The 15,068-nt window shown below is 40.6% G+C and overlaps 1 protein-coding gene across 9 annotated transcripts in view; it reads left to right on the top strand.

Moving 5' to 3' along the window:
- Positions 1–15,068, top strand: part of TRPM3 (transient receptor potential cation channel subfamily M member 3) — a 426,369-nt gene that overhangs the window by 377,102 nt on the left and 34,199 nt on the right. For 5 of the 9 annotated variants that reach the window (XM_040656002.2, XM_040656000.2, XM_040656001.2 and 2 more), the window contains 6 exons: positions 129–158; positions 2,320–2,609; positions 3,339–3,567; positions 6,012–6,179; positions 7,050–7,175; positions 13,096–13,236. In XM_040656002.2, coding sequence (XP_040511936.1) covers positions 129–158; positions 2,320–2,609; positions 3,339–3,567; positions 6,012–6,179; positions 7,050–7,175; positions 13,096–13,236 — 984 coding nt within the window. The remainder of the gene's footprint in view (positions 1–128; positions 159–2,319; positions 2,610–3,338; positions 3,568–6,011; positions 6,180–7,049; positions 7,176–13,095; positions 13,237–15,068) is intronic. The other 4 variants (XM_040656007.2, XM_040656006.2, XM_040656004.2 and 1 more) reach the window with 1 other exon arrangement.

Genomic DNA, 15,068 nt, shown 5'->3' with positions numbered 1-15,068 from the left:
GTTATATACTCTATATTATATCTTATACATTATGTGTTACACACACAAGTATATATGTATACACATACAGTTGTGATTTTTCTTCACCCTTCTGGGAGAAATAACATTTTTTTAACTTTTCCGTACAGCCAAAAGCCCTGAAACTGTTGGGAATGGAGGTAGGTGACATTAAGATAAATCTTAATGTGTTTTCTTTCTTTGACAAATCTAAGTTAAATCAAGATAATTTTTAGGTACACTGTAATGAAGGCACCCATAACTGTTTTCAAATTGTGAAGGAGACTTGTGCCACAATGGTTGTGTTTTTCATCTTTTTCATTATGCAAGGCTCACATTTAGAAATATTTCTTAAAAGAACTCTAGCAGGTAGACAAGAAAAGAAGGCTCTTCCCCCTCTGTGAATTAAATGTTTTCTGGTGAAGATTAAACAAATTGTTACAGTCTGCCAGCCTGTGCCACGTTTCAGTCAGATCACTACGTAGCTTAAAAAGGATTTCCAAGCTGTTGAATGAGACAGAAATCTTTACATGGGCCAAATTTTCATCAGTTTTTTTTGGCAGCTCTAGCTACCTGATAGTTCAAAGATTGTGGTATTTTCCTGTTTGTTTATTTTGTACTATCACTTTCATTTTGTTGTCTGTGGGTGTGGCACAGAACAGGTCAGCTTGTCTGATAAAAACTGCTGAAAATCGGAGTCATAGAATGGCTTAGGTTGGAAGGGACCTTAAAGAACACCCAGTTCCAACCCCATTCCGTGGGCAGGGCTGCTCCCCACCATCTCAGGCTGCCCAGGGCCCCATCCAAAGTGGCCTTGAGCGGCTCCAGGGGTGGGGCACCCACAGCTTCTCTGGGCAGCCTGTGCCAGGGCCTCACCACCTCTGAGTAAAGAATGTACTCCTAACTGGTAACCTCATCTTCCCCTCTTTTAGTTTAAAATCATTCCCCCTTGTCCTATTGCTTTTGGACAGTGTAAAAAATCTCTCCCTTCCTGCTTAAAACCTCCTGTCAAGTACAGGAAGGCCACAGCGAGGGCTCACCAGAGCCTTCTCTTCTCCAAGCTAAACAAGCCCAATTCCCTCAATTTTCTTTCATAAGAGGGGTGCTCCAGCCCTCTGATCATCTTAGTGGCCTTCCTCTGGACCCTATCAAACAGTTCCACATCCTTCCAGTGTTGGGGGCCCCAGGCCTGGGCATAGTGCTCCAGATGGGCCCTCACAAGGGCAGAACAGAAGGGGACAATGACCCCCCTTCCCCTGCTGGCCATCCCTCTTTAAATGCAGCCCAGGATGCAGTGGGCCTGCCAGGGTGCAAGTGCACACTGCTGGCTCACATCAAGCTTTTCATCTGCCAGAACCCCCAAGTCCTTCACACAGCTGCTCTCAAGGAGTTCTGCCAGCCTGTAGATAGACATATCTAGGATTGCCCCAACCCAAGTGCAGCACCTCAGACTTTTGAACCTTTTAGAACCTCATTAGGTTCATATGAGCACACTTCTTAAGCCTGTCAAGGTTCCTCTGGATTGCATCCCTTCCTTCTGCTGTATCAACTGCACCACTCTGCTTGGTGTCATCAGCAAATTTGCTGAGGGTACACTCAATCCAGCTGTCTAAGCCATTGGTAAAGATGTTGAAGACTTCAGTCCCACTTGTGAGCAGACTCCATCTAGGCACAGAGCTACAACCCTCTGTCTACAACCACCCAACAACTTATTTATCCAATGAATGGTCCAATTTGGCTAAAATGTGATAGAAACAAAAGCATAAAGTCTGGTTGTAAAAACAATGTAGAACTGGAAAAAAAGGGGGTAAACATGTAGTAGAAATACAAAATGGGAGAGCTGACAGGTGATTCTGACTCTACTGAGAAAATAAAGTGAGAAAATACTAGGAATAAGCGGGAAGTTTTAAGAAGATTAGAACATCCCTTGGATATGTATTGTCGATAGGAGGAACAAGGTGGATGGATTATAATGAATGAATGTAACTGAAGTGAATGCTTAACTTTATTTTAATAGTGGCTATTTCAAAATGTCTCTGGGCATTGTTCAATGGTGCTTTATGTTTTCAGGAAGTAAGAGCAGTTCAGAGTCCAAAGTTTTTTTTCCCTGTGTGTAGGCATAGGATTATTGGCTTCTTAATTTCTGTGCATGAACCCATACTTATAGCCATTGTTTTATGGTGTTAATTTTTTAATCCAAAATAGCTGAAGGGATTGCATTGTGGGTAATGTATTTGACATCTCTTGTACTGACTCCAAAATATTGTGTGCATGGATTCAATTCCTTCCCTGATGAAAAAACATTCTCTGCAATTCTCACAGGATGATGTCCCTTTACGACGAGGGAGGAAAACAACTAAGAAAAGAGAAGAAGAAGTTGATATTGATTTGGATGACCCTGAGATAAATCATTTTCCCTTTCCGTTCCACGAGCTGATGGTGTGGGCAGTGCTTATGAAGCGCCAGAAGATGGCCCTCTTCTTTTGGCAGCACGGAGAGGAGGCTATGGCTAAAGCACTGGTGGCCTGCAAACTCTGCAAAGCCATGGCCCATGAAGCATCAGAAAATGACATGGTGGATGACATATCTCAAGAGCTGAACCATAATTCGAGGTAGATTTTCTTCCATGGACACTTTCCTAGGTGAAGTAAAAAATAAAATAAATAAAGTGAGAGCCTGCTGATCTTGCCTTTCACTTTTAAATTATAGGGAAAGTGCAGACTCTTCAGAGAAAGTCTAATTGATTTTCAAACAACCTGTCTGCAAAAGATGCAGTGTTGCTAGCATTATAGCTTCTTAAGTGATTGTACTGCATGTGTTCTTTCTGAGCCCTCACTAGGCGTTCTGTTCATCCCAAACAGATCAACTGTTGAAATTGTTTTGAACATCATAGGCAGAGAGAGGTGGTGATTAACCACCAGCTCATATGTAGGTGATCAAGCTGACATATTAAATTTCAAAGCAGTCCTTTCTGATATTAAAAGTCTGAGACATTGAAAACGGTGAGAATTCACAAAAGGGTGTTGGTCACTACTCTTCCCAAGTGGCTTGATCATAACGTCATGAGCAAATAGCAGAGAAGCAGCCCTCCAGGCTCCATATAACCAATGGATTTCAACCAAAAAATGTCAGGGAAGTGGGCAGGCAGGTGGGAGCAGACAGCTGGTAGGTGTGGGTGCTCAGCACAGCTAAGCTGGGCTACTTATATAAATCCCTACCATTAATGTGTGTGCAGATCTGCCTGATGGTGATGCACCCCTTGCAGAGGCTGTCACTCAGGGATGTTTTCTGCAGCAGATCGCATGAGCTAACAGGAGTGATCAGATGTCCCTCTTTTGCAGGGACTTTGGCCAATTGGCAGTGGAGCTGTTGGACCAGTCATACAAACAGGACGAGCAACTGGCAATGAAACTGCTGACCTACGAGCTGAAGAACTGGAGCAATGCCACATGCCTGCAGCTTGCAGTGGCCGCCAAGCACAGGGACTTCATTGCTCACACTTGCAGCCAAATGCTGCTCACAGACATGTGGATGGGTCGTCTCCGGATGCGCAAAAATTCTGGCCTAAAGGTCAGCACTGTTTTAAAATTGAATTAACAGCCAGAGGAATTCTAATAGATGATGACAGGGCTTGCAGAACATCAGTAATAACTGTCTCAGTGAACATTATTTTGGGGTGCTTATTCACAGTGACATTAACCAGAATATATTCTTCCTGTTTTCATCTTTTCAGGAGACAACTTGTCACTAAACCAAGCTCAAAGTTCATTATTCAGGTTTTTATTATCTTTCTCAGTGCCCCTTCCCAAGTCAGTTACCAGAAAGAGAACAGAGCCAGGTTAGTACTCTGCAAAGTTAGCCAAGCTTCTGAAACATAAATAAAGAAGAAGGATGTGAAAGCGAATTAACTGCTAGTGAAAGGTGCTGATCCAGCAGCCCTCCCCAGGAGAGGCCAGAGCAAGCAGCACAAATGTTCTTGCAGTCCCCAGCTGCTCTGCCTGATGACTGACCCAGAGGGACTACCCGAGGGGATCTGGAGGATAATCCAATTTCTAAAGCTGCTTAAGCTTTACTTCCACCCGCAAAACTGCTAACAGAGCAAGGTGGGTTCTGTGAAGTGAATTTCTGTCCAGAAGAAGCCTGGCCTCTTTCACCTTCACCAACGTGCTGTGCTCATCAGTCAGCACAAAGCCAAGAATTGCCTCCTCCTCCCTCTGATAGAGAAAAGCTTTCAGGGAAAGGCTTCTCTCTCCCACGTGATCTGTGTGTGAGAAGTGATAATAGCTCAGTCAGTTTGTTCACTAATGGTGAGAGTGCTGTTAAGTGCATGCATCATTATCATTCTGGGTCTAATCCAGTAACAGTGATGAATGGGCGTGACTAGTAGGATTCTCCCTGCCCTCCCGCTGGAGCTGTGCTTAAATGTCATTCTGCTTACAGACAGAAAACATTCTCATGTTTGGAGGCATCCTTACCATTTTCTTGACAAGCTATGTGCCCTCGTTGGGGTCTGCTGCTCTGGTCCTTGTTCAGCTTTGTAAATAGTCCACCTGGGCAGGTAGGGTCTCAGCAGCACCTCATTTCCCACAGCTTGCTTTCATGCTTACAGCTCTCAGCTCTTAAACCATAAAACAGACCTTCCTCTCACAGTGAATAACCAAAGGTAACAGATGCTTCCTTTTGGCTTCTCGTAACAGGAGGGCCTCGAAAGGATCCTTTATTCAGTTCACAGTCTGTGTTTTGTTTCACTAGAGCTCATTAGCAAAGCCTGTTTAAAGGTAAAGCAAGCTACACGAACAAGAAGCAGCACAGCAAGGACATTAATTTGCAAGCATGAATCACAGACTATTTCCCACAAACAATTTTCTTGTATCAAAACTGGCAAAAGGCAAGAGCCTTGTTTCCTGACAGTCCCACTGGGAGGTGCAGCACCATCAGGAAGGGGGGAGGCTTTTTGAGTCCTTCCTGGTCTCCGAGAGCAAGCAGCCCCCAAGGAGCTGGCTCTGCCGTGAGCCTCCTTGGCAAGAAGCTCAGTGCAGGAGCAGCATGGGTAGTCCAGCACTCAGCTTGTCCACAGCAGGGCATGGCCTGCATGCTTCGAACTGCAGTCAGCAAGTGTTGCTGGTGAGGAGCACATGCAGTCACCACCCTTTACCTGCTGACAAGCTGATGTCTGGCTTCACTGTCAATTAGAGAGAGATATATGATAAAATTGCCTTTCCTGAGATAACAGCATAAGCAGAAGTTGTTGTGTTTGTGAGTACAGACTGTCCGCTTCTTCTTGTTAAGATATCTCTTCAGTTTTTCTACAGAGTTATTGCCAAGTGTTGTTCATTGCATATATCCATACAAGGGAAATATAGTGTCGTCTGTATTCCCTCTGCATAAGAGAGACAAGGCAGAAAAGAAGGAGCTGACGTTAGCGGAAGCATAATGTGGGCTGCCAGCCTAGGGAAGTCAAATCTAAAGGGACTGCACAGCTGAGTAAAACAGCATTTGCTATCACTGGCTCTGCCTTATCTCCTCAGATCCACACATTTATGCCTTCACTACCTGCATACATTAAACATGGATGCTTTAACCCTCTCTGTAGAAATAAAGAATTCTTGCATGTCATTTACAGTGACATTCCCTATGACATAAAATGCAGAAATCTGCAATTCCGAAGTCTGAACACATCCATGGTTCCACACGTCATTTACCCTACATAGTATTTTGCAGATGCATTCTGATATGTAATACGCATCCGATGAGAAAGCAGATATTCGGGATAGGCAGTTAGCCATAGCACTCCTATCAGTGTTAATAGAAGTTACACGCTTTGTTTCACTACAGAGATCTAAAAACATTACCCCAAGTGACAAATACTCTATTGCCATAGAAACTCACATTCACCAGTGTATTCCTCTTCTCAGATGTCCCGAGGGAGCTGTTCCATTTGACACTAAGTAACCATCATGATTGTAATCTGTTTACTGTGATGATTACTGTTGTCATTATTATTATTGCTTTAGGTAATTCTAGGAATTCTACTTCCTCCTTCAATCCTCAGCTTGGAGTTCAAGAACAAAGATGATATGCCTTACATGTCTCAGGCCAATGAGATCCATCTTCAGGAGAAGGAGCCAGAGGAACCGGAAAAGCCAGTGAAAGAAAAAGAGGAAGAGGACATGGAACTCACAGTAAGAGCTGACAACAAATTGCCAAGCTTACTGCTCTCAGTTTGCTATTCTGTGGGTATTGTAGGTCATTTAATGCGTTTGGCAGATGATAGGTGGCCACTCCTAACTCTCCTGTCTCTTTGGTGCAAATCAAACATCACTGTGTCCTGATGTTGCAGCAGCACACGGTGATGTTGAATCATCACCTTGTAATGTAGTATCTTCATAATTTGTTTTGGTGCTGCACTGTCTGAAATAAATTCAAGAGATTTCAGCACTCAACCGTGATAAATGGAGTGGGCCTTTCTGGTATTAATGATGCACACTGTTTATTTTTCAGATGGAAGTGCCCAGAATCATGTGGAAACCAGAGATTTGTTTATTCTTTTAGTTAGCTTAATTAGAGAGCAAGTGTGCAAATAGGCAAGAAAGGTCATGAAGATATTTCTTTGTGAATTATTTGTGAAGAAAATTCTTTGTGAATTCGTAGTCAATGCCTCTTACACTAAGACATGCAGTTTTTAATCAACTGAAGACATTGGCAAATAGCTAGACAGTTCAACACTTGGTAAGATTTTCTGTAGCCAGGAAAACCTTGTAAGAAGGCTAGATTAATAATGTGCAAGACAAAGAGAACCAGATAGCTAAAGCTCTGAACATTAGACATGTATCAGGAGTTAAAATTACCACAAGTGAAAATTATACAGCTACCAGGAGTTATCAGACTTGCCTCAACTTAGTTTGGTTAGGTTTACTGTAATTTTGATTGTGCTGTCTTTTGTCAGGCTTTAAACTAGTCTTTCAAGATCAGGTTAAAGAAGTAGAAGTAAAGAGGAGTTTCCCGGTTAATTAAAAGAAAAAAAAAAAAAAAAAAAAGGCTATTTCCCACAGGCAAACAGCAGGAGCTGCCCCCAGGAGCCCGTCTGCAGGCAGGCAGAAGGACCTGCCTACAGGACCCAATATGCAGGCAAGCTGAAGGAGCAGCCCACAAGACCCACCTACAGGACCCGTTTGCAGGCAAGAACCTGGCTGTTGGGAAGGACCAGAAGCCAGAATAGCCACAATGGGCTGTTCTGCACTCATTAGCTATTATTGCAATTTACTACTCCTGGCTTCTGATCCACTCATGAAGTGCCTATTCAAATCAAATAAGCACTTCATAAACTGCCTTTTTTCTTGGCACTGGGGAGAGATCTGGGGAGGAATTCATTTCCATCTCTCTGCAGTTAACCCAGCTTCTGGTTTCTTGTCTTCAATGCTGTCTTCCCTTTTTACCTTCCAACTCCTGCTACAAGGAAGTGATGCACCAAACTGTATATTCTTTGTCAGATGAATCTTAGATTTTCCCTCCCTTCCCCTTTCAGTGTGCTGACAATCCAATTGCTCTTTCCTATCCTTGACTCTGCCCTTCTACTCCTTTGAATTTGTTGCATCATTCTAGTGAAGTTTCAGAGATATGCACCTTTTCCTGTAAATGTAAAGAATACTCTCATGCTGTTCACAATGTAAAGAAATAAGATCTTTGGAACACTTCTTACCTATTTTTTTTTTCCCCATATCATCTGTAGTGTAGACTTCTTCACATGGGTTTTGATATACCAGCTATGCAAGAGGACCTCACCTCCTATGGTGAGGAGGGGTAGATGAAACAATCAGAGATCTTTGAATGTGTTTCTGTTGTTGGATACTTAGTTCTCTTCAGGCACTATGTCGGGATGAGTTTTCCTGCTGGCATGTTTTAAACATAAGAAAAAAAGTGGAGTAAAACTTGAGTTGTCCTGACCTTAATCAAATTGCCTGGCTAACTGACCTCCCATAATAAAAAGACATCTTAAAGGCCATTTGGGAAGTGCCTTTGGGAAGTTCCACTTTAGCCATGCTAATAATACTCATAGTCCATTAAGATTATCTGTAACACCTGCTGCAAAGCATTTGTAAGATAATCTGTTTTAATAACTGATCTTTTGGTTTGATGACTAACCTTAATTTTGACCAGTTCCATTCAAAATAAGGTGCGTGTTTTTCTCCATTTTTTTTTTCTTTTCAGGACTAACAATTAGATTCTTTAAGGGATTACTAAAGTTTTATTTGTTTGCTTCATCTGGACTGCATTTGTGCAGTGCAGATGAGGTACACACAAGGTAAGGCAATTTTTTCAGTTCTAACACTTCACAGTTTTTTCACTGTTTTAACACTGCACAGATTAATGCAATCACAACAGCAACAATGAAGTAAGTCCCCACATGGGTGCACAGTTTGTGTTTATTTTATGCTCCTCTCAAAGAATCTGATATGTAGGTGAACATTTGGCTATACTATGTAAAGATGAATAGTTTACTCACTGTAAACTACTCGTTACTCACACCTGCTTTTAGATGCATAGAAGATATTTGAGAGTGCTGGGCACACATTTCTTTAACACCTAGATGCTAGGCAACAGGCTTTCCTTATAGCAGCTACTCACAAAACCGATCTCAAATATTGCTCTCATCACCACTCCCTCGGAACCAAGCAATTTACCTGAGTTTATGGATGGAGCTACTGGTCATTAATCCTGAATATTAAGACCTACAAGAGCAGAGGGGCACAAAAATGAAGGGCGGGGACATTTTGTATTTAGCTGCTAGCTTTTTGATTGTTCAGAAATGCCAGTGGTCTAGCCTCATCCCAAAATAGCACTGTTTCTGGAAGCAGTAACTAGAAGCATCATAATCCTTATTTGGTGCCTAATTGTTTCCTTACAGTATTTACCCAGTAAACAGTGTTACTTCACAATACAGAATAACTTATCAAAGTCCGTCAGAAGATATTTCATTTGCTGCTTTGTTCTTATTTTCCACAGTGAATAGAAGGTTTGGATTTCCATGAGCAGTTGTAGTCTTGAGTCAGGACTATCAGCAGGAAAGCTGGTTATGCTGGTCTCTGGGCAAACATGTATCTTACCCATAGTATGTATGCTTAGATTTTTCTCCAGGGCAAGCACTAAAAAAATATCTAATTAGTAAAACTGTGGTTCTTGCCCTAGGAATGGCTGAACACCAATGCAGTCACACCCACCTCCATCTCGCCCATCCATCAGTGGTGCTTGCAGCATCTCACATGCAAGAAGTGAGGCACCCCTGCAATCCATATGAAAGACAGCAGTGCGAGGTGCTGGGGCTCATGCAGCAGAAGGGTCAGCGCTGGCCCTCTCTGTAACAAGGATTTTCCTCCTCATGAGGCTCAGAAGCTTCACATGCCTCTGCCATGCAACTGCTCCAGCACTCTCCATCTTTTGCTGTGCTCAGCAGTCAGGAGGACTGAGCTCCTGGTGCTTTATATCCTCTCCCTATTCACCTTAAAGAACCACTGAGCAGGTGAAAAACCTGTAACTCAAACACCAGGACTGAGCTCCTGGTGCTTTATATCCTCTCCCTATTCACCTTAAAGAACCACTGAGCAGGTGAAAAACCTGTAACTCAAAGGCACTGAACACTTTTTCCTGCCAGTAGTTCAATGCAGAGAAAGATTGCTCTGGAGCAATTAGCATGGAGGCAGCATTTCCCTGCATACCAGAGGGTACAAGGGGTTGTGCAGGGAGAGGTAGGTGGTATGTCCACGCAGATGTGTACCATTTCCACACCAGTTCTTTGTAAGTACATGTTAAGTCTATGTGCAGCATGTGCATTTCACTAAGGATAAACTGTGAAGAGATTATGGTCATAATAGCAGGACTAAAACTCCCATTATTTAATTATAGAAGAAGATTAAATTATCACTTGATCATTAACATAGGTTAATGCAAAAAATGCAGAACCCAAAACTGCCCTGGTTCTCTGTCAACGATCAGTCCTAAATGAAATGAAACAAAAGGGAGAAGGAGGGGAGGAAACAACAACAACAAGCCCTCCAGAATCCTGATTAGAAAATCGCCATGTAAAATGTACGCAGGCTTCAACCCCCTCAGGCTACAGTGATGCAGTTGTACAGTAATTTACTGTTACACTGCTGTCAGGCTTACCTTGCATGACTCATACTGAATCATGAACAAAATTGTGTATTAGAGAAAGAGATGCCGCCCACGCAGAGCAGTGTCTTCAGTTATTCCCACCCTCTTGCTTCCTCCTCCAAGTGGAAACACATTCGTTCATATTTGGCATTGCAGCTATTCTGTTAACATGGTGACTTAAATTATTTTGGTGTGTCTCTAATTGGGGAGGATTTTCAAATTGTTAATACTGTGATATAATTAACAGTCGGAGACATTAGGTCAAATCTAATCCCTGGCCATCTCAGAGCAATTCCCCATCTGTAGCGTGGAGGAGGGGAGAGTTTGGTACTGTACAGTACACCGTTAATTCAAAAATATAATGAGATAAAATTTGAGCATCATTTATTAACAAGAAAGCAGTACTGAAGGAGCATTATCCTAAAATCACATGCAACTCATTCATTTCAGTGAGAACTGAGGGCCTCTCAGAATTAGTAAATATATACAGTTGTGAAGGTTTTGAACTGTAAAACAATCCCCTTTGCTAAAGCATGGCACTGCTCATTTGTTTAAGCTGCCAGCATTTATTTTCAGTCTCCTGCAAAATTCTTGGGCACCAGAGGACAGCAGAGACAAAGCCTTGGGAAAAGCTGCAGAAATATCTGAAGCACCAGATGGCAGTTTTCTCTAAAACAGTGTCAGAAGGTAGAGAGAAGCAAGGAAATTACGTTCTTAGGGACAGAATATTTTCAAAACATTTGGATTCTATTGCACTTTTTTTTCCCCCCCAGAAAATAACTAATCCCTGTTATAGAGTGGGGAATCAGTTTGGTTTTGTAGATTTCAGGTAATGATACCTGGGCTTCTGTGAAGGTGGTATCGCCTTTGTTACTATAGTTATACACATTACATCTCATATTCTTGCAGACTGTCTGCTCATCTAATGAGTACTTCCCTTCTCTCCTTAATAGATACATCTTCCTCCTTTCTTATGAAAATCTCAGTGGACTTTAAAGGGTTTTAAAGCGCTCCGTAAGAATCATCAGGAGGTTTCACTGATTTTTGAATATGCTTTGTTTTATTTACATTTATGGGGATAAGCTTAGGAATCTGCAGGCATAAAAAAAAAGGGTAAATTAAATGGGTAAATTAATCAAAACAGGTTGTTTTAGTAGTATATACTTGTGTCATGAATCTTTGTTCTATTTTATTAGAAGTCTGAAGGGCAACATCTGTGAATGGTCAAATTCAAGTATATGAGAGGCCATGTGGAAAGTAATAACAACAGTGAGGAAAACTAACTGCATATTTGAATGAAATAGAAATATTAACAAGCAGGTGTCTGGGATCATAGATGGTCCCAGTGATGTTACAAATACCTACAATGAAATTAAAAAAAAGTTATCAATTCATCATTACAACTTGCTCTTTTGTGGGACCGAAGACCTGTATGAATTGCTCCACATAAGACCTAGAGGGAAAAAGAAAAACAATAAGAGAAAGAAAGAAAGAGGAAAAAAAAAGAGAGAGAGAGAGAGAGAGAGAAAGATCATGATTCTTACATTTCTTTCTTTTAAAAATCTGAGAATTGAGAATTGCAGGGAACTAGAACCAGATCAAATAGCTAAAGTGAAGTTGATGAGTTACATAAGAATGCACTGAATATCCTGTTGAATCTGAGAACACAGAGTAAGATGAAAGAAGGACCTTTTCATTGAAAGACAATCTGTCTGGCATCTCATTGCTTTCTTCAGTGACTTAATTTTCCACAATTTTAAGTTGTGATGAGAACAGTCGTACCTTTAGGGATGTTAAATGTTTACTTCATTTAACATAAATGTACAAAAAATGCTTTGATCTACTTGTAGAAAAGCATTAGAAAAGCATTTCAATAAAAGCATCATGGTGCAATCCCTGCCTACTTACTTAGGATGGTTGCATCTCGATTCAAGCAGTTGCTTTCATGTGCAGAACTGCTGCAGTCTATAGCTACTGCCACAAACTAAGTAGTAAGAACTTGCTCAGGGCACAGTGACCTAAAATCCACCATACTGTACTATTCACGAAAGATTTGCTTTTGAGAACATTTAATAGATCAATCTGTACTCTAAACACGAAGTGATACCTTTTTTTAGCATTAACTTCAGTGTGTGTATAGTGTAACTCCTTCCACTTCTCTCTGAAGCTGGACAAGACGTTAAGAGTGAACAAAGTGTCCATAGCTCCCTATAGATCTTCAGCAAGTCTGAAGGTCAGTGGTTACAGTGAAGTCAATCCAACCAGAGGTAGTGCACAAGCACGCTGGAACTTCATTGTAGAAGAAGTTGTGGTGATGTAGAAGGATCTTTTGATCTAAAGCACTGAACTCCACTGGTCAGTCCTCTACATCCATGTGAAGTTACGAACTGCCTGTGGGATCATGGCCTGCAATGGATCCTATGATCAGCATAAGAACAGTCCTTAGCTTCATTGTTTCCGGTCCAGCAAATCCTTACTCATCTTTCCTCCTGTTCTCTTTCAGTATCAGCCTTTTGACCTTTTCTTTGTTTAAAAACAAAACTTATCTGTTTTCTGTGTGCATTTGTTTGTTGTACATAATAAGAAGCTGTTGTCAGGTAAAAAATCTTTCCATCTATACAGACAAAAGGAGAAATGTTCTCCACATCTCATTTTTTGTTCACCAGTCAAGGAGTTCACACTGGTGTTGACAGTTACTGCCAAAGTATTACTGCTGCACTTTAGAAGGAACTAAACAGCAGCTTGCCTCCATAAAAGATAATCTGAGAACAAAACATTTTTGCACATAGCAATGGCCATCTGGTTTTGTCTAAAGATAAGAAATCAGATAAGCTTTGAATAGTTTCCTTTTTAATTTTTCTTGTTAAAATAACTTAATTTGTCCATTAGAAATAAAGAAACATAAAGACAATTAAACTTTTTTTTTTTTTTTTTTTTTTTTTTTTGTAGGCAATGCTGGGACGAGGGAATGGTGAGTCCTCAAGAAAGAAAGAAGAAGAGGAAGTGCAGAGCAGGCACAGACTGATTCCTGTTGGAAGAAAGATTTACGAGTTCTACAATGCTCCCATCGTTAAATTTTGGTTCTACACAGTAAGATATCTTTTTTGTTAATTGCTACTCCTTGGTGTTTCTGTGATTCTATGATCCTATGTTTGGGCTGAATGGGCAAGTACTGACATTGGATTAAGATCATACTGTATATTTCTCTGAGAGTCTTCATCTGTCTGCATTGGAGGATTTATCCATAAAGAGCTTAATCTTTTGTGATCATCTAGCACTTGCTAACCTAGGAGTTTTAAATTCAGAACACTTCATTCAGGAACTTAATGATTAAACACTCTAGGTTATTCTTCAAGTACAGGCAGCTTGCTGAAGTCCCAAGGAATTCCCAATAGGAAAATTCCCAATACTAAGCTCAATAGGAGGCTGATTTTAATCAGGGTACCAAATAAGATAGTGATGGATGAAAATAAACTGGTAGAGCATATCTTTCCTTGGGACATTTTTGTTTTGTTATTTTACTAGTCTACAAATGTCTCTATAAATAAAGTGTGGCTGTAAGTAACTGTAAGATAACAAAGGTATGAATAGCAGTCAGTATATATTAAATTATGTCTAACCAGTCTAATATCCCTGTGTTATAAAGAAGCAGACAATGCAGAGGATACAGAAAGAGAAACAACTAAGGTAATATATTTTGGCTACAGTAAGGAATTGTCAGAAACTTTTCTAGGTAATCTCATAGGTAAATTTATAATTGCCATATTGAAGTTATTACATGATACAAAGCTTTTTGGTGATTGGTCCTCAGGAGCATATATAAATTACTCACTATCCAGTCTGAATCAAGGATTGGAAAGGATTCCATTAGGGCCTCTGCCGGTGGAGATATCAGGTGCTGTCTGATATTTTCACTCAAAACTTTGGTTATGAGGTTTTGCAAATGGTACTGTATTGTATTCTACATTGTAGAAGTATTGTAGATCAAAAAGTAAAACGAACACAGAAATGAATCTTTTCAATCTACTTCATTAGAGCATTGTAAGCCATTTCACTTTACGCACCATGTGACAGATGTGGACTGGTTTGAAGGCCACAAACAAAAAAGAAGAAAATTATCCAGAGGTCTGTAAAATACAACTTAAGGGGAAAGACTTAAGGATGTGAGGTTATTATCTTTAGGAAGAAAATAACTGCAGAAGTTCTGGTTTCAAATACATGTGAGTTGCTGCAAAGAGGAATAGAATGGAATGTTCTCCAAATCCTTGCTGAATAGGACTGCAGTGAGATAGTTATTGGTAAGATGTTGGGAAACAGCTTTTAACTGTTCTGAGACATATTGTTACAAATTGTGTAAGGAAACAGTAGATTTTCCATTGTTAGTAATTTCTAAGTCTATCTTATCAAAACATATGTCCAATATGGCACACTGCAATTAATCCTGCCTTGGCAGTATGGAATTGGCTAGTTGATTTCTCATGGTCCTTCCCAGTTAAATTTTCAATCATTCTGCTGAATGCACAGCAAATCATAAAGAATGCATTTCTCTCCCTCCTTCTGAAGATGACTTAAAAGAAAAATTGCATTACTGAAATCCAAACAATATGTCTACAGACAGCAGGAACAACTCACATCTACAGAGATCAAACTGTGGTAGACTGCTTATTCTAGCAAATAGTTCCAGTTTGGCAATTGGTGTTACTACATGCTGAACTGTAGCCATTAAAGGTTAATCAGCACAACGAATCTAGAAACTGCTCATCAGCAGCTCAGTCTCATTATCAATTGCAGTATGTATTATGTATAACCAGAAAAGTCTTTTCACTGTAAACAGAAAGAAGCATCCTGGCTTTCCCTGTTATTTCAATTCTGAAATGGGAGAAAGAGATCAATATTATGCTTCCATTTAGACCTGTTTCTAC

The sequence above is a fragment of the Gallus gallus genome, chromosome Z (genome assembly GCF_016699485.2).
Source record: "Gallus gallus isolate bGalGal1 chromosome Z, bGalGal1.mat.broiler.GRCg7b, whole genome shotgun sequence".
Taxonomy (NCBI): Eukaryota; Metazoa; Chordata; class Aves; order Galliformes; family Phasianidae; genus Gallus; species Gallus gallus.
The sequence above is the reverse complement of the archived record's forward strand: the minus strand, read 5'-3'. Positions and strand labels throughout refer to the sequence as shown.